Raw genomic sequence first — 25010 nt, forward strand, 5'->3', positions numbered from 1 at the left:
TGCCCGTCCTTGCTCTTCCGACAATCTTGAGATGCCAGATACTGCATCTCCTGGTCCGATGTCAATGTAAGCAGCCTGCGGCAACAAATCGCTCTCTCTTCCACCTATATCGCCAGAGAGAATCCTGTCGACACGCACACACAAACACAGAGGCATCAGAAGTTCAGAAAATTGTTTTAATTAGGTATCATCCCCCTATCCATGGCATATCAGCCCCTGTCGGGAGACAAAGGCCATTGTGCCGACTCCATTCATCAACGTAGCCTCTAGTGCGCGTTAAAGGACCTCCTTCTTCTCCTGTGTATGTACAGCATCGGATGCTGTGCTGCCAACAGAGTCTATGCCCTCTCTACAGAGCGACTCGACAGAGTGACTCGACAGCCATAAGAAGAAAGAGAGTAAAAAAAGTGAAAAAGGAAACAAAGGGAATCACTCTTGTGAAAATTATTCGCTCGTATGTCCAGGTCCATCGCCCTTCCTTGCTGGATCTTCTGGCTCTCCTCAAGCAATCCCAGATACGCCGCCCCTATGCGGAATTCGTGTCCCTCATACATGACAAAGGTATATATAGAAAGGTCCCATCGTACAAGAAAGGAAGGAAGGAAGGGGAACTGATTAAGTGCCGCAAACACGCTCAAAAGGGTTCCACCTCTAAGCACTCTGTGGCGGTGCTCCGGCCGTGCCATTGTTCTCCGATTCAAAAGCCAACTTCCGAGGGTCAGCACTCTCCACCTTGGGAAAGTTTGGCTTCTCCATGCCGGATACCCCGCTGTCGGTCTCTCCAAAGGTGATTCCGAGGGAGTCTGCGTTCTTCTTCGCCTCGAGTGCTCGTCTTCTCTCGTCTTCTTGAGCTTCTTCGAGGTTCATCAACGCAGGAGGGCGGTGTCGCTGCTGTCTTGCCTTGGCGAGGGAAATGGTCTTTTGTTGATACGTCGTTGTTATCGCCTGGGTATCATCTCGGTCAATGGTAGCCTTCATGAGGGCTGCCATCCACAGTCTTCCTGACTTGAGATTGGGGACTGCAAAGTAGTGAACAGTCGGTTTGGTGAAGTTCACGGCGCGGGACAGGCCAGCGCGTGGTGGAACAAGCTTAAAGATGAACATGGTATCATCTCCCTTTTCTCCAGAGGCGTTGGCGTCGTGCCCGGTGGTAGCACCTGCGCCAGTGAGCTTGGCGTGGAGTCCGGTCAGCTGTTCATTGTCGGCTGGAAGAACACGGTGGAAAGAGATATCAATGAGTCCCTTTTCTTGATCGTCATTCTCCGAGTAGTAGTATGAAAGTCGGCGTCCCTTGAGCACAAACAATCGAGGCTTCCATGTTGTCATGAGGTTGGAGCTCTTCTTTCTCATCCACCCGCTGTAGTCGGCATCTTTGACAGCTTCAGCGGGGCTGATCTTCAATAGTCCTCGTTGGTAAGCACTCGTCTCCTTCTTGCCCTTCTTCCTGCTGCCCTTGCTCGCTACGGTGGTGGCAGTGCTAGGGCTCTTTGCGGTATCAGGGGAATCGAGCTCGAAGCTGGGCCCCGCAGAGGGAGTACTCGATCCAGTTCTAGCGGGCGAGGGTAAAGGCGAGTCCTTCAGAGATGGGTCGATTGGCGAAGCCACCTTGTTGCGATCGCTCGAGACTGAATCCGAAATTGCGCGCAAGCCGGCCACCTTCATCGAGGGCTTCACAACAGCGGAAAGCCACTCAGCGTGAATTCCCTGGCGGGCCGCAGGAGACTCGGGCACTGGAGAGGCACGAGTCTTGCCTTCAAGTTTCGTGACGCTGGGTGCTCCAACGTCCTTGACGGGAGGCACGGGCCGCGCAGACTGAGTGGTACTTGTTGAGGCAGTTCTTCTGTGGGCGGTGGACTGCATGCCGTAGTATTTTTGCGCGGCAGGGGAGGCCACGCTGTCACGGTTCGAGTCGACGCTTCCGAATCTTGAGTGCCTCGAAATAGCGGTAGCACTACGCACCCGTTGCTCCTCAGCGTAACTGTTCTTTCGGCCGTGGCTGGCGGTGCTATCGCGCTTCCTAAGCACGTTGCGGCGTCGGCCATCGACTTCAGTACCGCTAAAGTACCCGCGGTCGGTATCGATGGCGGACTCGGGAGCGTGTAGACCAGACTGTTGCATGACGTCTTGAAGCCCGGTAGAAGAAAGTGGTCGGCTTGAGGCGCTGCCAAGGGTCCAGTTCCTGTCAAATGATGGTTGCTTCTTATGAGCGCCATCGGTCTGGGGAAACGTTCCACTCGTGGCCAGCTTCGGTGTCACGGTGCTGGCCATAGGTTGTCCCGTCAAACGGAAGTCGGTGGACGACGAGTGCCTGCGAGAGTGGTGCAAATCTCTGACGGACGCAGCCGAAGGTCGTTTCATGTGAGATGGACGGGTGGGACTGTCGACAATCGGGGAGACTGGCGACACAATTGAGGCTGTATCCAACTTCGGCGTTTGCGAAAAGGAAAGGCGCTTGCTTGAAAATGACATGGCTCTGTCGTCAACCGGTGTCATCCTGGGCATTGAGCTGGTCAGGGTGTCGGCGCGGCTTCTAGACCGCTTGGCATCTTCCGAACCCACATCACTGCCGTATGTCTGCGTCGTCCTTCTCGTCGTAATACCTAGGTTGTTACACTCGTCTTGCAGAGACTTGATTTTCTGCCACGTCTTGAGTCTCCTACCAACAGAACCCAGTTCGAATGCCTTGATGAAGAGGGAACTCTGGTCCATACCCAGCAAGACTTCACCGGTAATCTCTTGGTCGCGGAATACTTCGCAGTGCGATTTCTCAACGCCGACTGTGAATAGATACTCGGCAACTTGGTCCGGTGTCCATGCCTCCACCTCGGATCGACTATGCATGCCCTCCTCTTCTTCGTCCGTTTCTTCGCCGTGGATGTAGGACATTCGATGATCGAGCTGAGCACTGTATTCGCTACCAGAGTCGGTGGGAGGGGCACGCATTGCGCCGTTGCTAGGCGTAGAGCGCAAATCGGTAATATGCTCGTCGATAACGTTGAGGGTTTCGCTGAGTACATGATCCTGGTTCGTGTTGATACGGCCGAGGGCCGCGGAGGGCGGCGCACTCACGGCTGGCGGCACACTCTCGATTGGAGCGGTTTCCTGCTTGATGTTGTTGAGAGGTAGAGTAACGGGGGCCGGAGACTCGGGTGGTGGCGTGGGAGTGGGTGGAGCGGAGGGGGTGGTAATCTTGTCGTCGGTCGGGTCGGGAGGGTTTGTTTGTTTGGATTCGTTCACCACTTCGGGCAGCGTTGCTAGTGGTTTCGAGAAGTTGTTCGCGGGTGCTGTCTTGGGAGCTGGCCTGGTATAGACTGAACCATGGATGATGAGCTTCTTGTTGTTTGCATAGGTTGGGTGCCATGTAGACGAACCTTCGGGAAACAGGCCGCTGTTTCCGTTGACGAGGTGCTTGCCCAGAAACCATCCATCTCCAAACTCGTCATCTCGTTCTATTAACTCAACTCGGTCGCCCTTGGTTAGGCTCAATTCGTCAGAGCTGCGAGCAATAAAATCATCTGCAAGAAGAGAAAGACGTCAGATGGAATTCCACAGCGGAGAGACCCGGCCCGGGGCTGTCAAGGGCGGGGAGACGAAGATGCTGCATGACGCGAGCGAATACGAGTGACGAGGAGCGGGACAAGGCGGGCGAGTGGGCTCAGGCGTTGTTAGCGGATGAGTGGAATATGAACTTACGTATGACCAAGAGGGTATCGCCAACTTCTGGCTTCTGGAGAGCCATGATGTCGACGATGCCAGGCGCCGCGACAAATGCGGATGGCGTTTGCTGAAGAGAATGAGTTGTAACGGGATCAATACATAGGAGATGAGTTCGCTGGCTGGGCAGCCTGGTCTGGGCTGGACTTGACTTGGGTGCGACGACGACAAGGGGGGTGGAGACGTGCTGCTGGCGAAGCGAAAAAAAGAGTGGCAGTAGCCAGGGATTGTCAGTTGTTCGGCAGCTGGGACCAGGTAGGTATTAGGTGGTGACCGTGGTGGGCGGATGGGATGGTGAGGAGAAGTCGGATTGGAGGAGAGAAGGGCGAGGGTGGTGAATGGGAGATGATTGCGGACCGGGGTGGAAAGACAGGAAGGAGCAAAAGTTGGATGTGTTGACGATGGCCCCCAAAAAGGTTGTTTTTCTTGTCAGTATGTCGAGGGCAAAAGGTTGGTGGTTGGCGTTTCTTTCCCACGAGTATGAGGTCTCCTAGTCGTTCTCGTGTCGGACTCTCCTGGGCCGGCCACTCGGTGTGGTTACTGGTCTTGTCGGGCTGAAGAGCTGACTGCCGACAGCGTAAGAAAAAAAGTGGCGAGTTGTTGAAAAAGGGTCGTTGCTAGCTCGGGGGAAGCAATGGAAGCTGAGGTGCGAGGTTGGAGTTGCTCAAGGCAGTGTTGTGGGATGTGATTGGGGGACACAGAATTGGCGTAAAGGGCCGCTATTGGGTCATTGCGACGTAGAGGTAGGACGCATAGACGACGCTGGGGACTTTAGTGGACGGATGATGGAGTAGGACGGGTCAGACGAAGCTGGAGTTGAATGGTGGTGAGGCGATCCCAAATGGAAGCCTTCTGCCGTCCGCTGTACCGCTGTGCCGCTGCACCTGCACCTGCGCTGCGCTGCGTAAGGTATGCGCAGACCTCTTTGCAGTAGCTGGCTTGTGGTCTGGCCCGAGAAGCTACCTAATGAGATGCAGACCTCGAGGTTAGTTTGGTGGGTTTGGTCAATGTGAGGCCGACTGGGCAGTCGTGGGCTGGTGGTAAGTTGCTGACGGGTGTTTGATGTGGTTGTAAGGGGGAGGGGAGGAGAAGTCCGTACCGTGAAGGCCGAAAGTCTAATGTCTAATCCAATTGACGTCGAATTGTCGTTGTCGTCGGTTGAGCAAATATGCGATACGAGGCAGAGAAAGACCTGTCTTGGTGTTGTTCCTTCCTGAGGCAGAGTCGAGCATGTGCGATCCGCAGGGATGGATAACAAGAAGAAGAAAAAAGAAGAAGCAAAGATGAGCCGTGAAGTGCACGGAACTAGAAGGTGGCAGGAAGGGGTCGCACGCTTGGGTTTCGAGTTGGGACGGAAGGAAGGGGCCGCGAGATGGTGGTGGTCTGGTCGAGGTGCAACTGATGGATGGGATGAGTGCCCGGATGAGTGAGGTGAGGTGAGGTGAAGCCTAAGGCGACAGTAGACGATTACTGGCTGGAGCTGAAGCCGTGAGACCTGTGTCCTAGGAAACCTGACAATAAGGTGAGGTCAAGTAGTAGGAAGGAATGGAAAAAGGCCCAAATAAGGAAGGGGGCTTGCTGATACGGGGACCGTGTGACGAAAGCGAAGCTGACGATGCGGGACGCCCAATGCAAGGGACAGCAGCGTCCGTGAACCCGTCCCTGTTCCTGTTGGTTGAAGTCGCCGTGGCTTTCTGTGCTCAAGGCAAGGTGCGGCACCTTGAAGATGATGATCGGACCAAGGTTCAGAGCGCGCCAAAGGCGATTGCGTACTCGTTGGATCCGGCCGGGCGGGAATGGATTTGGGACCCGGTGCTGCTGCTACTGTTCTCTACACCGAGAAACAACACGAAAAGCAATGGATGACGGATGGTGACGATGGAGCTAAGGTGGTACGATCTTAAAGTCAAGCAGGAGCGAAGAGTCTGGTTATACAATAATAAATTTGCATCCACAGGTAAAGTAGTAGGTATTTGCTGAGACTAGAGAAGGGCCCGATAAATTTGCCTGCTGAGGCGCAGTTTGAAAGGGACGGGCAATATAGAATAAAGAACCGCTTCTCGGTCTTCAACGAAACACACAAAGGCCAGGAAGAGGCGCCTTCAAGCTAAAGTATCCATGTGGAGGCACAGAAGGACTCCCGGTTGATCTCTCTTCAAATTGCAGTGAGTGCCTTCCCAACATTAGAGAAGCTAAAACAAATAGTAAAGTGCGGATTAAACTTGACGGGAGGCAAAAGATGCCGCTGAACGGCGCGAATGATGCGAATGCTGCGAGTGATCAATCTGGAAGGCAAAGAGCTGGAATGGAAAGGCAGGCCCAGGCCAGGGCCTCCCTCCCTCCCTCCCTCCTTCCCACCTATCCGCTCTTACCATAACGGCAAATTCTACCTCAACCAGACGGGACCTGCTAGATCTATCCCAGTAGGGCAGGTCCCTTAAAAGACGCGATATTGGAACTTGCGATGCAGAAGGACACGCATCATACACACTGCAATCTTTACTACCTGACCATCCGGACCCGTAGGAAACGTGGTTAGAGTTCACTGTTGCGAGTAGCAGATGGCGAATGAAGTCACTGACACGAAGAAGACGTTCTTCACGATCTGACACCATCCCGAATTCCTGTCTCGGCCACATCAGAATTTACTATGAGATTCCACCTGCGGGAAAGCGGACGGGTCTTGTTTTGTTTCGGCTTCCGGCTCATTTTGGCTTCCTTGCCCTTTCGTCGCCTCTCATACCTCCACAATCCACAACACAACACATCCGACACCTTTACGATGTGCAAAGGTAGCCCGTAACACCGTCATACGACCTACCGTTGACCAGTATAGCCCGTCGCCGTGCCATGCTGACGAGTTCCCCGTTTCTTCCGTCGCTAGGACATGCTTGGCTCCAAGCTCACCCATTGCGTAGCCAACCGAACGGACAGTCACGGCCGTCATCACGCATCCCTATCTTTTGGTATCCACCCCGAAGGAACAACACACCGGCGGTCCGTCCGGTGCCCGTCACCAAGTTTCGCCATTTCGCCATGCGTCAAAAGACCAGACTTTACACGCGCCACGAGGCCCAGCGGAACCAGGGCATTGCCGTTCCCCGTTTCCTCGTGGACACCAGCAAGACGATTGGGAGTGGGAGGGGGCCGGGAGGGGTATCTTGCAGCGAGTGTGCAGCGGCTGTTCCCCCCCCGGCACAGCAAGGATGGCCCGGAGCCGCGAGCAAACCGCTGGCCCCAGACACGCCCAATCACGATGGCTGTCTGTGTCGGTCGTCGTGGGAGTGGCAAGGTGATGCCCGCTTCGCCAATGCAGTTAATCTGCTTGCTTTTTAACATTCGGGCGCGTCCACCTCGAATCACGGCCAACTAGGAAAATTTGACAAGCCAGGGCAGGCTGGGGCGGCGCGCAGACTCACGTGCCAACTATTTCCCATCTCTTTCCATCCATACTGAATGAACTTGGGGAATCAAAGTTCGACAAAAGAGGACGAAAGATTCTGCATTACATAATCCATCTGCATAGCAGACCTGCACTCTCAATCCCCCAGAATAAGCAATTCGATAATCGAAGCTAGCGAGATGGACCATCGGAGTTGCTTCCACAAGTTGACAAGTGTCCGTACACTAAGCATGCGGTGCAGTCCCCCGGCCTGGCCGCTATCAGATACAAGCGTACAGAAGAACGACACTTCCTCAGATGTTCTAGGTGTCCGTTCTGGAATCGCCTTTTGAATTCTTTGCCCTGCTTTTGGCTACTTCTGTTTGATAAAGTAAGTACGAGCTTGACCGTATGTGAGGGAATGGTTTGGATACAGGCCAGGAAGTTTGTCCTGCCAGTATCGACTTCTAACATGGCGCAGCCTCTTGATAGGGCTCTGGAGCTCGAGGCTGGATACATCGATACCCCTCGGCTGATGAGGAGAATGATCACAACGTCACACACAGGCATCGGTGGGTTATATACCTCAGAAACCCCAACAGCTGTGATGAGACTGGTTACACAGAGTTGTGTTCTGGAAAACAGGAAGAAGCAACAGTGACAAAGCAGACAAAGAACTGCCGCTTCTTGTCATACCCATCGCCCCAGTGCCCTGAGCCACTGTCAACGGTGAGAGACAAGACATCAACAATGTGGAAGCAAGGGGTGTGTGCCATGAGGTCCGATGTCAAGTTGCATGCCTTCCTATCTCTGAGTGTGTGAAGGGAGGTTTTCCAGAGCGCAAACAGAAACATTCGTATACCCGGACGCCTTTCAAATACAGGTGACCTATTTGCACGTGGATGTGAACTTTCTATATATAGCTAGCTCTCGATTTACTGCGTATATTCCATTGAATCCTTGAAAGACGAATCAGGGGCCATTGTAGGGTTACTCTTTGTTTTCGAAAGCAAGGGGACTCTGTCGCCGGATCCATCTTCATCTGGTTTCTATGACTTTAACACATCATCTAACTCCATCACCTACCGGGAAGTCCTGAGCTAAGTTAACATTCAAACTTTGGATGTTTGCTGGGAAACCGCATTGTGAAGAAAAGAGTGTAGGTAGGCCTCCATGATTTGCCTCTCTCCCTGCTGGTGTTGACATGCCCATGCCTGGAGTACGTGCGCACAAACATACATTAGGTATGCACGATATGGTCTCCTAAGTTCATGATATCTTGCGCAAGCGTTGCGGAAGGGGACACTGTGCTCAACTTCTCAAGGTGCGCAACGAACAATTATGATGAATGAATGCCTCGATTGTGGCTCCACCCAGCACTTGTCATCGGTGCCATCCAAGCCATCGCAAGTCGATCTAGAACGAGACGGGTATCGTGTCGAATAGCGACTAGCCAAGTACCAAGCCGAATTCAGACTAACGCATCCCCACCTCACCAATCGTCAGGGCCACCCCCGGTCACTACCATCTCGGCTCCGGCCCTAGCCTGGCAACTGGCAAACATCTCCCCCGTCGTCCCATCCCAAAGTGTTCCAGTGGGCTCTTCCATTTACTCCAATCTTCCAGCATCCATTTGGGCGGTCCTATTCCATTAATTCTGGCCGTTACCCCCAAACTTTGGTGCACGTCCCCTGCAAGAATCGACTTTCTCCCATCCAATTTGTCCCAACCGGAACTTTCACCACCGTCGCCGAGGTTTTTCCCGTCCCGAATGTCGGATCGTCACTTCAGTTGTGGAAAGACCAACCCAACTGAAGTAGATCTCTTTTACACTGCTACCTTGTTTGAATACACCCTCGAGTTTCACCGATTGTCTTCCCAGCAGCGCGTCGCTGTCCACAGCCACCACTTGACGGGGGTCTCCTCGGCCGCATACCGGAGAAAACAATACGCCACGCCGGACGTCTGCGACACACCTAGTCGAGCTCGTTGCTTTGCTATACATATCTACTCACTCGCCCTACCTTGACCTCGGTCACGACGAAACCCGCCGATGAACTTCGCCCTACGAGATATATGAGGCGCGCCTTCCCGAGACCTGCGCCGTCGCGTCTGCCGTTGTGTCGAATATTGCTGTTCGCCGAAACGGGACGAGACCTCAAAGTGCAAGAGTCCTGGAGGCAAGAGGGGTCGAACCGCACTCTCCCTCTTGGTTCAACCACCACCCTTCCACTTGAGACGGTCGCTCTTTCCCCTAGGTATCGACGCAGAACCTGCTTCCGACTTCGACTCTGACTTTTGTTGGCTGGTGACCTGTCACTTCAGAGCTAGCTGAGACTTCGGCCTCATGGTATGCGCACACTTTTACTTTTCCTTTCTCTTGACAAACCACAGCCTCGTTAATCAGAATGGCCGACTCCAGTCTCGCTCAAGATTCCCCTTCGCTCCCGCCGCGCTCCCGCCGCAAACCCCGTAAACGACCGCCCAAAAACAAAATGTCACCTCACAGGGCCCAGCAAGATATAGCTGGAGGGCCCCTCTCAGGAGCGCAGGTCGCCCGCTCGAATGAAACTGTCAACTTTCTGCTGGGAAATCGTCGTCCAGCATGCATGACCTCGCAAAATGAACCAGCATCTCGCGGCCCCCATACGAATAAGGGACCGACGTCAAGAAATCGCCAGGGTGTTTATGGTGTCCCGATAGTCCCAACCCAAGCGCCCCGGGAAGAGTCCTCGACAAACGCTTCGAATCCCCCCTCTGTGCTAGGAACTGTCGTGCCGTCTGCTTTCCGACTTCGACCGCATCAAAACCTACAAGACAAGTCGACGGCTGCGCTTGAATCCAATCAACTCATAACGTACTCCCCCTACCCTATTTCATCTTCTGGAATCCCGCAGTCTTTCCCCTCGCCCACAACGCCACAACCGTCTCTAACGTTTTCCTTCGACAGTGATTGCGCAGCCGCTCTTCCCTCTCCGGCACCAACTGACCAACCTAGTCCTCCCACAGTCACCTCAAACCAGACCTCGCATCAAACCCGGGAGACTTGCCTTCAAAGTCCAGAGCTCGGGCTTGATTTTGCAGCCAACAACTCAAACGCAACAACGGCTTGGACTGGCGAGGCCCGCGCCCAGGAAACACCAGCAAATTTGTTTGCGCAAAATTTCTCGGGAGCTGGCCCTGGAAGAGCTGTTCCAGATCTGAGCAACCCGACTCCTTTGTCAACAAATCTTCATTCCACCTCAAGATTCTCCCTCATCGAATCCAGTGAGCATCCAGCGCTGTTGACACCGTCAGTTGCGCTTCCTGGAAACCCACCAAGCTCGTTCTCGGTGTCACTCCCTCTGGTTCCCGGCTCTCAAGCCGCGCCTAGCCCTACGCTCAATATATCATCTCGACCATCATCCGGCCAGAATCCTAGACCGCCAGCGGTTCCAAGTCCGCTTATTGCTGGTCACCACACGCCACAGCCTCCTGGCGAAAGGCAAGATGCCTATTCCCATGCAGTACAGCCCGCAGGAACTAGCCGGGACTCGCTAGATAGCTTCCTTCAAGTCGTCATGGCCAAGAACCTCGACAGCTACATATCCGATCGCGGCGGCATGGCCAAACTTCCAGAAGATGGCACCACGGCACCTAGAGTACGGCTTCTCAAAGACGCCATTGAGAAGTCTGATTACTTCTACATAGTCCTTCACCAAATCCTTTGTTTATGGACGCTTGACACAAAAGCCGCACAGGACCTCCTTGGTCTTCCTCCTGACGTGACGGACAGCGCACTCGGCATTGTACAAAATGTCCTTCGGAAGAACGAAAATATGGGCCAGGACACGATTTTCTTCTTCGCAAACTTTCCAGCTAGTAGTGCCTCTGGACTTTGGCAAATTGAAGCCTACCGCAACCACACTGGGGACATTTCCAGATTCCTAAACAATCTCCACGAACAGTGGAATAGGATTTTGGTTCCTGCCATGCGACCTCACTCAGGTCGAGGCTATCCTATCTTGGCAGACGAACTGCGCTATCAGCTCAAACTTCGGTCTCCGATTCTAGAGACTATTTTCTTCACCGTCACTAGGAGACATACTGGTGTCCCAGACGGGCTCATCGCCGATCAGATGACTGCGCTATTCCGACAAGATTCTCAGAACGACCAAACACAGATGTCCGAACAGGAGCAAAGGGTGTTCCAACACTCGCTAATATCGCGATACAAGATCTTGGTCAGTCAAAGTCAACAGCAGCAGCAACAACAACGGCAGCAACAACATCAAAAACGGCGAGTAGCACATCAGCAGCAGCAGCACCCTCAGCAGCAGCAGCACCCTCAGCAGCAGCAGCACCCTCAGCAGCAGCAGCACCCTCAGCAGCAGCAGCACCCTCAGCAGCCCCCTCAACAACAGCACCATCAGCAACAGCCGCATCAACACCAGCAAGCTCACCTTCAACAGCAACAGGACTACGTCGTAGCAGCCGCCATAGCACAGCAGCAAACCGCAATCGGCAATCTTACCAGGATGTCTACCAACTTCTCCCCAGCACAAGCCAATGCGCCAACACCGATACAAAATTCTCCAACTCAAGGGTTTGACGTGTTTCCATCCCCAACGGCTGAAAATATGGCCGGGATGCCAAATTCCTTTAACCAACGCGCCGGACCAGTACCGTCACAGTTGAGGCTGCTCAGTCAACCCCTGACGAACCAGCCCCTGACCCCAACAGGCTCGCCTCACTACCCCAGCATGCAGTTGCCACATGTGGCACATACTCCAGGGCAGATATCTCCAGTTCTCCGAGCACCTCCAGGGGGGCTATCAATGTCTATGCCAGGCCTGACATCGCCTACACAGGCTGTCACCCCTAGAGCCCCCTCACTTCATCCGCCTGGGGTGTTTCATGATCCCGTACATTATCAGGCTCAACCCCATAATCTAGGTTATCAGCTCCTCCAGCAAGCTCGCGATGCGGAACAAAGGCGTGCCAGGTCTCGGCAACTGGATACTGCCCAGGGCCAAACCCAGGCTATGACGCAGCTGCAAGCTACGAACGTGGCCCCCCCTAGAATTCAACTCCATCACCACCACCATCACTCCTCTCCGCGGCCTCAAGGAATACAGCAGGGGCCGTCACGTGGAGCGGCTGTGCGTACACCAGTAATGCAGCAGCAGTCTTCGCCTCAAAGTGTCGTTTCTATTTCGCATGCGAGCCCAAGAGGGTTGGGAATCACTCAGGGAGCCCCGAGTACGCAACCAACGAGGCCTCCTTCGGCTAGCTCTAGGCCCACTCGTGACGCAGCAGGACGGCTCATAGGCAACCTTTTCCGACCACCCAACGTGTCGATTCCGCTAGATCGTATACCTCATACACCTTGGGAACCAAAGGCTGTGGGAATCGCACTTCACCAAGTCCAACTTCGGAGTCCGAGAAGAGTGCCACGAGAGTTACCCAGTGCGGGAGACCAGTCAAAACCAGTGAGGTTTTATCAGTCCATCAAAGAGCTTGCTCTAGGTCCGATCGCAACACCAGCCAAGAACTGCGTGCACCGCCTCGCCTTTGTGGTGCCCGACGAGCACTGCAACAAGCTCTGCCCAATGAGCAATTTGGTTGGCGACTGTGTTCCAGTCTCGGAGTACTTTGAGGGGTCTCTTCGATACCGTCTTCGTCTCTGCGAGTCCCCAGTCAACCCGGCCGAACCGGCAACCATCTCAGAATCTGTCTGGGCAGTAGCGCAATCCTACTGGCCTGAACATATTGCTATCATGGTCAATGACAATGTCGTTGCGGTCCGACGAAAGCAGCATAATGGGCAGCACCTGCCTGTGGAACTCACTCCATACATACTGGCTGGCACAAATTCAATATCTGTCAGCATCAGCCCCATGCCCGCGGCTCAAAAGCCAAACATGATGTACTTTATGGCTGTTGAGGTGGTTGAGACGCTGAGTCATGACAGCATTGTCAATATGGTTTTGAGCCAGGGCACAATCTCGGCGGACACGACAAAGCAAGTTATCCGGAGCCGCCTGGAACCAGTGTCTTCTGATGGGGACGATGAGCTGGTTGTGGTTGGTAGCGATCTCAGCATTGATTTGGCCGACCCTTTTAGCGCCACGATATTCCAGATTCCAGCACGCGGTGTTAGCTGCACACACATGGAGTGCTTTGATCTGATCAACTGGCTACAAACCCGACCGGCCAAGCCTAGGTGTACCGCGCACGGGGCTGGCGATGCATGCCGCGTCTGCAATCGCGGCATCGAAGGGAGACCTGAGCCTTCTTTGGTTGACAAGTGGAAGTGCCCTCTTTGCGACGGGGATGCTCGCCCGTATAGTCTTCGAGTTGATAAGTTTATGGAAGACGTTCGCAAGAGCCTCGAGGCTGAGGGCAAACTTAATACGAAGACCATTTATGTTAGGGCTGACGGAGTGTGGAAAGCCAAGGAAGAGGAGGCTGATGACGACGAGGAAGATGATGCAGAAAACGGGCAGCCGCCAGCCAAACGGGCCAAGACACGGCCGTCGATACCGGAGCCAGAGATCATTGAGCTAGACTGATTGCCAGGAGGCTAGAGCTTTGGACGTATGATTTGGGACCTCGAATACGCTCCCTTTCTTGCTCTGGGAAACAAGTGTTTTTTTTTTTCTTTTTTCTTTTTTGCTTTGCGCGGGCATTGGGATGCCGAAATGATACCATCTGCAACATCTGGGCGTTTGGGGAATTCGTGATAGGGTGGGATACCCTGCATTAAGGCATTGCAATCCTACATGTTTGATGAGGGGATTAGGAGAGACAACATGATATTAGCCATCAGCTTTCAGCGACAATGACGATAGGCACTGGAAGCTATAGTTACGTAGCTTTCAAAGCATGTGTACGAATACATACAGCACTTTAATACCCACAAGCCTGCCATATTATAGCTGTGAGACGACTTTATTCATGCAGAAAGTGTACTTTCAACATGGCTCAAGGTTGAGTACTTTTGCTCAAAGTGAGCTCGGCCATGGGTACACATTTTCCAATCATCTCAAGTTTGACGATGTTCAAGCTTTGTCAGGCAGAAATTCAACAGAGGGTGGTTCGCCTCTTACTGCGTAGGTTGACAAGGGGTCTATTTAAGGTACAACCCAAGGTCGGCAATATCGGCAAGGTGAGAGGACTAAAGTACCTCAAGTCTCGAGGTAAGACGACTGGCAGCAAGGGAGTGACAGCGGTGGTGATTGGGTCAAACGCCCAATGACATCAACCCTACCTTTCCTTCCACCTGCCAGAGCTGAATTCAACCTGACACATGCGCTGTATCTGTATCGAATCGACCCAACTCAACGCGGCCTCTTACCCATACTTATTGCGGGAATAAACTTGGCTTGACAACAGTGAACTATTATCTTACCTTATCTTACTTTGCTTTTGTGCTTCCTGGTGAGCGTTTGCAATAGGCACCGTCCTTTCCTTACCCTTGCTTTGAGAGACGGCTGGAGCTTTTGAGCCTGCGCCTTCGGTCTCGCCTCCGTAGGCCTACTGGTACTCCCCAACTCAATTGTCACTCAGCTCTGACGGCGAGGCTTGGAAGAGGGCTCAGCCACACGCGTCTACGTCGCCTCCTTGTGAACATCACGCTGTGTCCTATCCATACGGACAACATCGAATTAATCATCGTCTATTACCAGGAAAGCCGAGACAGCGAGTCGCCTGAGCTTTTCGGCCTTTCCCGCATCCCGCGGCGACGCAGACCATGCCGACGACGCCGACTGCGCCGACTGTAGCTTCTGCTTCTTTCCACGACTTCCGATGAAAGCTCCCTCTCGATTTCTTGCAGGTTTCTGATGAACTGAAGCGAACCTTCCTCACTCCTCTTCCGCCGTCGTTCTTGGCTACCTCACCATACTATTCCATACACCTCACTTCTAACGCAGAGCATTACGCGCAGCCAAGAGAAAAAAGACCAAGACCGGGAAAAAAATAGATACCACCCCACCTAGGTTGCTTGGACTAGATTGCCCCTCATTCCAATTCGGAGCTCGCACGGTGCAATACGTTCACTTAATTGAGGTCGAGGAGCTGTTTTGCGACGTCTGGTGCGCCTGTTTGTCTGTGCCTCATCCCACCTCCGACCGGCAAAACCACCATTGCAGAGAACCAAAGTCGTGGCAGCACATTACACGAAGCGCACTGGGTACCTGAACCACATACCATCAACCGACGACACCTCCCACAACACCACCACCAGAGGATATCCTCTTAAACAAGGAAGGCGCGGACTGAGCAAATACCAGAAACCCACAACCATGTCGATCAGAATAGCACTCGACAATGCGCCAGAGTTCTACACCAACCTAGACAATGTCAAAGGCCGCGTCGTGCTCCACCTGAGCCGGCCGGAGCAGATTGGCGGCATCGTCGTCAAGCTTGAGGGTGAGTCCAAGACCGCCCTCGGCCTGCCGCAGGACAGCTATCACGAGCGTAACACCCGGCCCGGAGGCGGGCCCGGGAGCATCGCAAGTGAGAACCACAAAATCCTCTACCGGGTCGCACAGGTTTTCCCGACGTACGAGGAGGACCTCGGCGGCGGCGGCTCGAGTTTCTCCCAGAGCTACGTCATCCAGGGAGGTCAGCACGAGTTCCCCTTCAACTTCAAGCTGCCCATCAACAATGCCTGCAGCGATCCCGTCTCCATGTCCAAGATTGGTGGCATCGGCGGCATGGGAGGCTTCGGCGCCGGCATCGGACCCTTTGGACTCGGCGGTGCCCGGGTCATGGACGGGAGCAAGCAGCTCTTCCTGCAGCACGTCACCAAAACCTTGCCGCCGTCCTTCACCGGGTTCCCCCGGCAGGCCGAGGTGCGGTACTACCTCAAGGTCACCATCCAGCGCCCTGGCTTCTTGAAGGAGAACTGGCGGTACCAGATCGGCTTCAAGTTTATGCCCATCGAGCCACCCCGGCCTCCAAAGACCTCGCAGGAAGCCTTTGCCCGTCGACCTTTCACCTTTAAGCCGCGGCCCCGGAGCTTACAGACGAAGAAGTCAACCATGTTCGGCTCCAGCAGGGACGACGGCACCGGGGACGCCAATGCCGTGCCGCCGTCCATCGAGCTCTCTGCGCGCCTGCCACACCCCCCGATCCTGACGTGCAATCAACCTTTACCGCTACGGCTCATCGCAAAGAAGCTCGTTCCGTCACATGAGCAGGTATACCTCACCTCCATCCAGATCGAACTCGTAGGCAATACCCGCGTACGATGCCACGACCTCTTCAACACGGAAGTCAGCAAATGGGTCGTCGTCACGCAGTCCGGTCTCAGCATCCCGCTCCTCACGGACCCGACCTCGGAAGACCTGAACCTCGAGAGCGTCATCCCGGACGACCTGTGGCGCTCCATCCCGCTACCCAACACCGTCGCGCCCTCCTTTATGGCGTGTAACCTCCAGCGCTTCTACGAGCTCGACATCCAGTTGGGTCTCTGCTGGGGCAAACCACCCACGCGCGGCGGCTTCCTTAACTCGACAAAGGAGAACCCCGCGGCGCAGACCATCTACCTCCCGCTTCACTTCTCCAAAATTCAAATTTACTCGGGTATCGCGCCGCCGCCGCAGCTCCTCGAGGCGCTCGCGGCGCAGGCTAACAGGCCCGGCGCGGCGACGATGAGCATGCCGCCTAGGTTACCCCCTCGCACGGCGCAGTCTGCCCCCGTGACGGTCACGCAGGGGAGACCACATGGTCAACAGCAGCAGAGACCACCGCAGCAACACCCTGCTATGGCGGCGCCGCAGTATGATCCGCTGTATCCGCCGCAGATGGGCACGCCTGGAGCAGCCAACTTCGACGAGGCGCCGCCTAGTTACGATGAGGCTATGGCTGCGGAGGCGCCTGCGCCGGGACCGGAGTCGAGGCCGGCGTATAGTGGCGTTACGAACGAGAATGCGCCGAGTCAGATTCCGGAGAAGGGGAATTAGAGAAGGTGGATGAGAGCTGAGAGATGGGGTTTGGAAGTGGGTGTGTTTTGATGTTTGTGTGTTTTGAGATGCTCGGGCTCCTTGGGAGAAGATGCGGGTGTAGATTGGAGGGATAGGAATACATTGGGGAGAAACTAATGAGTAATGTCGGGGTTTGTTTGGTATGTTCTGAGAGGGCTGGTGGAAGCTCGACGAGTAGGCACCGGTTTGGGAAGGGGGAAGGAAAGGGATTAGTGGAGGGTGAAGCGTTTTCGTTTATTATACCATGACCAATATTGAGGGGATGTTATACTTTGAACTACATGACTCTTCACGGGGCACTGCTTTCGTGGCTCTATGACGAGGGAAGACTTTCGCATGTTTTGTTTTCGTGGTCTGGTCTCGTCTGTACCAGATAAAGCGGAGCTGGAAGGGTACTTTCTTTTCAGGTAGCATGCCGGGTATCTCTTCAAGTATAGCATAGCCATTATTAAAGCTTCCTAGTGTTTGTGACGCTATATCCAAGGCACAAGCCGTGTCTGTAGAGCTAGCAACCGAGGTATCGCAGATGTGAAGCTTCTCTCTGCGCTTTCCGAGACCCCGTGTATGTCTCCGGATCCCCGGGACTTTGGATTGCGGAGGTATAAAAACTTTCGGTCATGAGGCACCTCATTTCGTTTACAACGCAGCAAACCCCCCACTGGTTGACGAGTTGCAAGGTGGAACAGTCATGATGGCCTCTAGAAACGGCGGGTGATCTGGACCAAGGCAAGACACATGCTCCCACCGCATCCCTGCGCGGGTCTTTCTGAAAAAAGACGAGAGAAGGCTTACTATATTGGCATTCCTAGTCGGCTCAATATCCAGGGGCGAATAGAAGGGAAATGGCAAAGATAGTTGACTGGCGCTGTAGTTGAAGTCGATTTTCTCCCATCTCTGCGTGGTATATCTCGTAGAAGCCTGACCAAAGTTGAAGATTGTCCAACGAGCTAGCAACATGTCCGCAGCAAGACGAGACCGTGGCCGCGATAGGTTCTTGCCGGAGATGTTCTGTAAAGGGTTCTAAATTCCGCCGACACAGCCTTGCTCATCCTTTTCCATAGCCTTAGGCTATCCAGACTCTAGGTAATGGGCCTTGCTATTGTCACTTCTCTTCTAGTCTCTCGCATAGACCATGATAGTATCCAAAACCGTCGCCAAGGTACCAATAATCTTCTCTTTAATGTATAGTATTCACTAGTGAATATGAGCCAGAGGGATGGAGAAGAGGTGATGAAAGTCTTTAGCTGACTCGACGGTGCCATTTATAAGCTACAGATAGTATGGATAGATTGTTTCCTTTGGGCTGATATGATGATGGGCCCTGAAAGTGACGCGTCCTCGTCGGAAGTTGGACTCGATCTCTGGAAACCAGCTCAAAATTTCAGCCATGAGACTTATAGTGCCCACTGCTGCCGGGGAGTGAATGCGAAGCTGTCTTCATTGATAAACCCTGTAGTAGTAAGGTGCCTTACTTCAGGAAACTTGACTTTTGCTATGCAATGCAAATCTATGTCAACCATGGGTGATGGACATTCCATTCATGCTCGTGCTCTCGTGATATATGTCGTAGGCTCCTTTCCCTCTTGTAGCCTTCTGGTCTAAGACTTATAATACGTCTCAATGCTTACACGTCTTCTGGATCTATTCCAGCCGATAACGCCACTGCTCGCTGCGTCTATCCCTTGCTCGTTCGTAGTCTTACACACCTCCTAGTTGAGATTACAGTAGTAGCCAGCATCATTATACATAGCCCTCAGAGTGAGTTCCTCGCATACCTTATACATCAACTGCTTCATAAACCCTCCTTGGCCAACATATCCGCAATATCGAGATAAAACGCAACAGCATTAAAAGTCCTCGTCTGCCCCATCCACACCTTGCGCAACGTCCACTTGAGCCGATTCGACCAATTGATCAAATCCAAATGGCTCACGTCCAGCAGCGTGCCCTGATACTTTCCCCACCGACTACTCGCAACACTCACCAACCCATCATTCGCCCCCTCGGCCTCCTCAATGACCCAATGACTTTGCCGGAACGGGCTCAGTAGTGGCGGCCGGTCCGTACACGCGCCATAACTAAAATACCGCACCTCATCGCTGTCAGGGGTAGCAGGGTTGAATTCTCCCTCCATGTACCGCTGCGTAAGCTGCTCAAAAGCCTGCGTCCCCAACCCGGCACGCTCAATAAGCCCGTACAGATTCGCGAGCTTAATGGGGCCTTGCCCATCCAACAGATAATCCGCAAACGCGCTCCCGCGGTGCGGCGTCGCTACGGTGACGAGACTAAGGACTTTGACATCGCGCGGCTTGAGATGGGAAATCATGTAGCGGGCGTCCAGCCCGCCCATGGAGTGCGCGACGATGTTGACGGCGCGGCCGCCGGCTTTGGCGGCGATGTCGGCGCCCAGTTTTGCGGCGCGCTCCTCGATAGAGCCCGAGGGCGGGACGGAGGTGGTGATGATGTTGGACGGACCGGAGAGGGTGCTCAACGAGTCGGAGATGCCGCGCCAGTAGTGGATCGGCGGGACATAGGCGCCGAGGCGCAGTTCGGAGAAGCCCATCAGTCCGTGAGCGAGGACAATGGGGTTCTTTGGCGTGTCTGGCGGGCGTGTAAGTGCGGGTGGATCATTATGGGTTGGACAGAGGCGGGGTTGGGAAGCAAGAGGACTCGAAACGGTACTAGGAGGACAATATCCTTGAAAGGGCAAACAAGAGAGGAAGGGGAGAGGATCGGATCGGATAAGAAGGAGGGGGGCAAAATGGTACCATAGTGTTCTCTAACGACGGCATACTCGTCCGATATCTGTTTGCCCAGGTCTCTGAACCTCGGGTCACCGTCGTGCTTCGGCCGCAAGTGCGAGACGGAGAAAGGACGGCTGTCTCGGGCTGCAAGAGGGCGAAGCAAGCGATGAGACGCGGTTGGCGCACAAATGAGCCGTGAGGAGGGCGCGCAAGGGCGGCACCTCGTGAGGCGTGCGCTGTTCATGGCATGGAAGGAAGAGCGTAAGCCGCCGCGGGCGCGGGGTGGTGGGGAGAAGAGAGAGTGAGGGAGAGAGAATCTGGCAAGTCGAATGGTCTGAAGTCTCTGATTCTCTAGTCACTTGATGAGGATTGGATGTACCCTCCGTTCGCCTCAGTTGGTTGGTTGTCCCCCCTCTTTTCTGTACCGGTTTGTTTGCTTTGCTTGTTTTTCTCGAGGATGTGAATGGCCTGGCTTGGTTCCGGTCCCTCGACGTTTCTGTTTTCTTTACTGTGGTACAAGGTTCGTAATGGAGTGTGGAACGAAGATGCTTGCTCTGCAATCCCAAAGTCTGCATACGGAGAGTATGTGTGTGTGTGCTGCGGAAAGGAAGGAAGGAAGAAACGCGCATTTCTGAGCAATGAGAGGTGTTTGCCAAGCATGTTTAAGCGCCCGGCTCTTTGACGTCACGCAGGACCGCGGCCGCGAACAGTTTAGCGCGACAGCGAGGGGGGGGGGGTCTCTCGGCCGGAGGGTCCACCGTGTGCTGGAAGTATAGTGGAGCCTTCCTTGGGGGCCTGGCGTGCGGCTTGCGGCTTGCCCTGGGCTTCGGCCGCTAGTGATTAGTGGACGGATGTCTCCCGCACAATCCACCAAGCTTGGTCAGAGCTTCTTTCTTCCACTTCCTCCTCCTTCACCCTTGTCTCTGTCCTTACGCTCTGTGCGATCTGCGCCCTTGTCGACCGGGGTCGGGATAGTCCACAGGCAAAGTTCATGGATAACGTTGTTGGTGTTGGTCTTTTTGCTTAGCTTCGCTGGCCTGCAGCACTGCAGATTGCCAGATGCTGCCCTGAAGTTTGCCAATCCTGTTCCGCCTTCGGGTGCCGGTCCCGGTCCTTGTCCTTGATCAGAGTTCAGACTTTCCCGTCCCAGGTTCCCCGTCGCCCCAACTGCCAAAACCAACGCCCACCGGCCGTTGGTTCATCCCCTTGCTGTCGTCTTCCGCCGCCATCTTTCGAGGGTGTCTTGGTGTGAGGGCGGCCGCATCATGCAGCCTGCAGTTGCCTGCTGTGCGGTGCGGGCGTGCGCACACAGTTTGTTGCACTGCACCTGCCATGGCAGCTCATGGCAGGAGAAACAAATCTCGGGTACGTCGGCCATGATTCATCGGCTCCTGGCGATCGGCCAGTGCCCTCTCATTTTCTTCCATGTTCATGTTCACCCTCTCTTCCCTCACTGCATGGAGACCATCGATGCTACCGTTGGCTGGTCTCAGAACCAACACGCACGAGACAGGAAATCCGTAAGTCAGGCTTCGGTTCTGAAACCTGTCTGGACTCTCGAGTGTGTTTGCCCTTTCGCGAATGATATCCCATCGTTGACTGTTTCCCCCGCTTCTGGGACCACGTCTTGATTACCTGCCCCCAGCCCCCACCGTGTCCCCAGGCCTAAAGTGCAATGCGGCGTAGCAGCTCAAAGTTCAAAGGACTGGCTGTGAACCAGTGTGTTCGACACCCTCCCGTAGCCATGCTGTAGGGCAGATGAGAGCAACGGCTGCTTTCGCCATTGGACGACGGCCCCCTGCTCACCGGCCATCGAAGACCAACATGGCCTCACTGAATGACCGTCCAATGTAACCTCCTCATCTGCGCCGCCCGTGGGTAAACAGGCCGCAACCGCCAACCTTGCCTGCTTGATTGGTCCAGAGCTCATGCTGAAGAGGGCCCGGATCTGCAAACTTTCGACTGTTGCACCGTCGAACCGTTCCGCTGGGACGGCTTCGCCCTCTCACGCCCGCTATCCACACCCACACCTGGTGTTTGTTTGCTTGCCAGCCTCGCTGGCTCGTTGGGAGGCGTCAGCGCCTTCTTCTTCCTTCGCGGCAGTTGGGCATCTTACAAAACGCCAGTCAGCACTGCTTGTTGTTGTTCATCAGTCAAGTTGCGATTCGTCTTATAGGTACCGCCGTTGCTGCGTTGTCAGTCACCGATGAGAAGTGCTCACAAAGCTGCCCGGTTGAAGGTCGACTGAAGAAAGTTCTTGTTGGTACAACGTCTCTTCCGTAGTGGATGTATCCATAACGGATGAAACCGCGGAAGCTGATGGTGTGCCCGTTTGAATCGACCCCGGCCTGGTCTTGCGTGTACCTTACCTCCATCTCCGTCGGGCCGCTCGTCTTCATTGTCCACGGCCTCTGCTGTCCGCAATCATCCATATCCCAACCGTCGCGATTATGCAGACCGGTTTGCTGGAATGCTTGATCCATTACACACCTGGCTTCTGCCGCGTGTATATATCCCCAATGCCCGGCGCGCTTCTTCCTTTCCCGCTCCTTCTCTCGGCATGTCCAGCCATCCGATGGTCAAGCGACGCAACGTTCACCGTCGCCTGTCAAGTGGAACGTGAGCACAATGACAGGCGACTGCGGAGACTCGTGCCCCTACCCGGGGGGCTTTACCTCCTACTCGCCTTCGGTAATTGGGAGTGCCATCTTTCTGGTAGCCTTTGCGCTGCTCGTGCCTCTGGCCTTGTACCAAGGCTTTCGTTTCAAGACGCCTTTATTCGCGTCGACTCTAGCGACCGGTCTTCTCCTCGAGGTCTTGGGCTTCGCTGGAAGATTGAGGCTCCGAAATGATACCGCCAGCGGGACTTCATTCTCCCTTTGGCTCATCGGCGCCATCTTGGGCCCTACTCTCATCGCAGCGGCCATATGTCAGATCCTTCCCCATGTCATCGCCCTCTACGGTCTCGGCATTGGCTTTACCCGGCCAAGAGTGGCTGTCTTGTTCCTCATCTTCGCTCTTGCTCTCGTCATTGCATTGGAAATTGCCGGGGTTGTCTCAGCTGTCTTTGGGCTCGGAGGTGTACAGGTAAGGATTTCATCGTTCTGCTGCCTAGCAGTCCCCATCTCTAACAAGCCCCAATAGACACCGTCGATTCTTCTGGCCGGCTTAGGCGTTCAGATTTTGGCGTTGCTGCTCTTCGTCGGATTGTTCCTCTGGTTCACCCAGAAGCTTCCTGACCCGAAACACATTGCCGTGTACCAAGCACCGCGTTTTAAGAACTTCGTCAAGAGTAAGTAGACCCATTGCCGCAGGACCAACATAGTCTGACGATCTTTTCTCAGTGATACCAGCAGTCGCTGTCGTCTTGGTGGGGCACACCATCTATCGCCTCGTTGAGTTCTGGGACGGACTCGATAGCCCTCTTCAGCGGTCGGAAGCCGCTTCACTGGTCATCGGAGGTGCTCTGCCATTCCTCGTCGCCTCAGTCTTATGCGTATACCATCCTGGTGCATCTTTCGGTCGAGCGTGGGGCCTGACATCGCCGCGATATCGATCTTTATCACTGAGGTCGCGCCGCGGTGCTCCGTCGCCTCTGCAGTCGCCAACTGCACCTTGGGACGACCACAAAGGACCCCGTCAGCCGGGATTTACTGCCACCCGGTTCCCAGACAAGAAGATGTCGCCCGTCGGAGTTGGCCCAGTTCCCTTGAGAGAGTCAACAATGGCAAGCAAGGTTGCCGGTAGTCCCGGCAATAGATCGGTCACCTACCCAAGCCCCATTGCTTCGACACACAAGTTGAGTCCCATTGGCTCACAACACAAAATGAGTCCAACCTTCCAGGGCACTCAACAGCCGACAAATCCCAATCGCTACAGTAACACCAAGCCCAACGCAAAGCCGATGGTAAATAGTGAAGAACTGTGGTAGCGAGAAGTTGGCAAAGAGTGGCTCTCGATTCGTGCAATGGTATATCCTCTTTCATGCGGTAGCGTGGCGTTTGATATTTTCGGTGGCTGAGAATGCTGCGGCCTTTTGTCTTTTTTGTCACCAGGATACCATTCTCCTGTATATACCTTGGGTGGCTAGAGTTGATCTCGATATTTATATTTACCCATAGCTTCTGCATTTCGAAATGTAAATTGCTTGAGGTTACAAAGTAAAAGCACCCGTAGCTTTCCTCCAGAAGAAGTATGCTAAGCCAAAAGCTGCGCCTCCGAGGTGTCCGGCATGTCCCACTCCTGTGTCCCGCTCGGTACTCAGACAGTAGGCATCCACGGCAAACATTCCCAAGACAACAAGGCGCAAGGGTAGAACTTGATGTGTCCCGGAAAGGCGGACCTTCATCGTGGGAAACATTAACGCCAGAGCTGTGCCGAGACCAGTCAAGGCTCCGCTTGCTCCAACAGCCGTCCTCTCGGCATTGTTCTTTGCTCCCCGTCTTCTCCTGGCATTGAAAATGTGGCAAAGGCAAGCGGTGATTGCACTCCCAAGGGACAGTACAATGAATCGTAGCGGCGATACACTGAGTAAATAAAACGACTCGACATAAGTTTTATATGTTGACATGTTGACGAAAAGGTGTAAAGGCTGGATGTGACTAAAGGCCGAGGTAAAGAAGGTGAGTAGTCGGGGGTCACTTGAGCTGAGCATAAAGTATTTGTGAAGAAATGCGGAAAGACGCCTGCGGTCTATCGGGAGCGAAGAGAAGATTGGATGGAGCGCGGTCAGCCAGGCCAGATGGATGGCAATATTGCTCACGGGAACTCCGTAGAAGAGGGCAGTCCAGAGCGGTCCAATATTGCCGGGTGCAAATCTTGCGGGATACCCAAATGCTGAGAGTGATGCCATATTGATACTGTCTCCTGTGATGACTAGTGGGTACTGGAAATGAGAGGCGACGCTTAGACGCGGAAACTGTGAAGTGGTGCCGTTGGGTATGAACAAGAGGAGACACGATGTCTTGAACTAGCTCTCAGGGGTTTTGGTTTTGTACGAGCTGGACTGGTCTTGATATCTCGAACATGGACTTCAATCTCGAGTTTCGTATGAAGTTGACTGGGGGGAAAGCATGTGTAGATTGCATAGGATCTAGATGGCGTGACGTTGTCGCTTTCTGTCGAGGTAGATTCTGAAGTTCGCAGTGCTCCGTTCGAGAAAGGAGCCGAAGTCGTCGTTGGATGAAAGGTGCGTGA

General features: G+C 54.2%; 8 protein-coding genes across 8 annotated transcripts; 4 read left to right on the plus strand and 4 right to left on the minus strand.

The window, feature by feature from the left end:
* Positions 1-651: 651 nt before the first annotated feature.
* CTAM01_04008 (SAM domain-containing protein) lies at positions 652-3901 on the minus strand (the record flags this gene model as incomplete). The annotated part of the gene is made up of 2 exons (XM_060520038.1): positions 652-3515; positions 3694-3901. Coding segments are annotated over 2 exons (3072 nt in total), but the record flags the coding sequence as incomplete, so codon positions are not given.
* A 1442-nt stretch (positions 3902-5343) lies between these two features.
* Positions 5344-5580, plus strand: CTAM01_04009 (uncharacterized protein; the record flags this gene model as incomplete). The annotated part of the gene is made up of 1 exon (XM_060520039.1): positions 5344-5580. The coding sequence occupies one exon, from the start codon at positions 5344-5346 to the stop codon at positions 5578-5580; it is 237 nt and encodes a 78-aa protein (XP_060385460.1).
* Positions 5581-9504: 3924 nt separating this feature from the next.
* On the plus strand, positions 9505-13650 carry CTAM01_04010 (MIZ/SP-RING zinc finger; the record flags this gene model as incomplete). Its single annotated transcript, XM_060520040.1, has 1 exon — positions 9505-13650. The coding sequence occupies one exon, from the start codon at positions 9505-9507 to the stop codon at positions 13648-13650; it is 4146 nt and encodes a 1381-aa protein (XP_060385461.1).
* Positions 13651-15384: 1734 nt separating this feature from the next.
* CTAM01_04011 (arrestin) lies at positions 15385-17049 on the plus strand (the record flags this gene model as incomplete). Its single annotated transcript, XM_060520041.1, has 1 exon — positions 15385-17049. The coding sequence occupies one exon, from the start codon at positions 15385-15387 to the stop codon at positions 17047-17049; it is 1665 nt and encodes a 554-aa protein (XP_060385462.1).
* A 1813-nt stretch (positions 17050-18862) lies between these two features.
* CTAM01_04012 (triacylglycerol lipase) lies at positions 18863-20058 on the minus strand (the record flags this gene model as incomplete). Its single annotated transcript, XM_060520042.1, has 2 exons — positions 18863-19671; positions 19839-20058. 2 exons carry the CDS (start codon positions 20056-20058, stop codon positions 18863-18865), a joined length of 1029 nt encoding a protein of 342 aa, XP_060385463.1.
* A 779-nt stretch (positions 20059-20837) lies between these two features.
* Positions 20838-21043, minus strand: CTAM01_04013 (uncharacterized protein; the record flags this gene model as incomplete). The annotated part of the gene is made up of 2 exons (XM_060520043.1): positions 20838-20933; positions 20996-21043. 2 exons carry the CDS (start codon positions 21041-21043, stop codon positions 20838-20840), a joined length of 144 nt encoding a protein of 47 aa, XP_060385464.1.
* Positions 21044-22442: 1399 nt separating this feature from the next.
* Positions 22443-23745, plus strand: CTAM01_04014 (uncharacterized protein; the record flags this gene model as incomplete). Its single annotated transcript, XM_060520044.1, has 3 exons — positions 22443-22901; positions 22959-23106; positions 23159-23745. 3 exons carry the CDS (start codon positions 22443-22445, stop codon positions 23743-23745), a joined length of 1194 nt encoding a protein of 397 aa, XP_060385465.1.
* Positions 23746-23967: 222 nt separating this feature from the next.
* CTAM01_04015 (rhomboid family protein) lies at positions 23968-24666 on the minus strand (the record flags this gene model as incomplete). Its single annotated transcript, XM_060520045.1, has 1 exon — positions 23968-24666. One exon carries the CDS (start codon positions 24664-24666, stop codon positions 23968-23970), a length of 699 nt encoding a protein of 232 aa, XP_060385466.1.
* Between the last annotated feature and the right edge of the window lie 344 nt (positions 24667-25010).

This window comes from Colletotrichum tamarilloi (genome assembly GCF_030869305.1).
Source record: "Colletotrichum tamarilloi strain Tom-12 chromosome Unknown Scaffold_9.1, whole genome shotgun sequence".
Taxonomy (NCBI): Eukaryota; Fungi; Ascomycota; class Sordariomycetes; order Glomerellales; family Glomerellaceae; genus Colletotrichum; species Colletotrichum tamarilloi.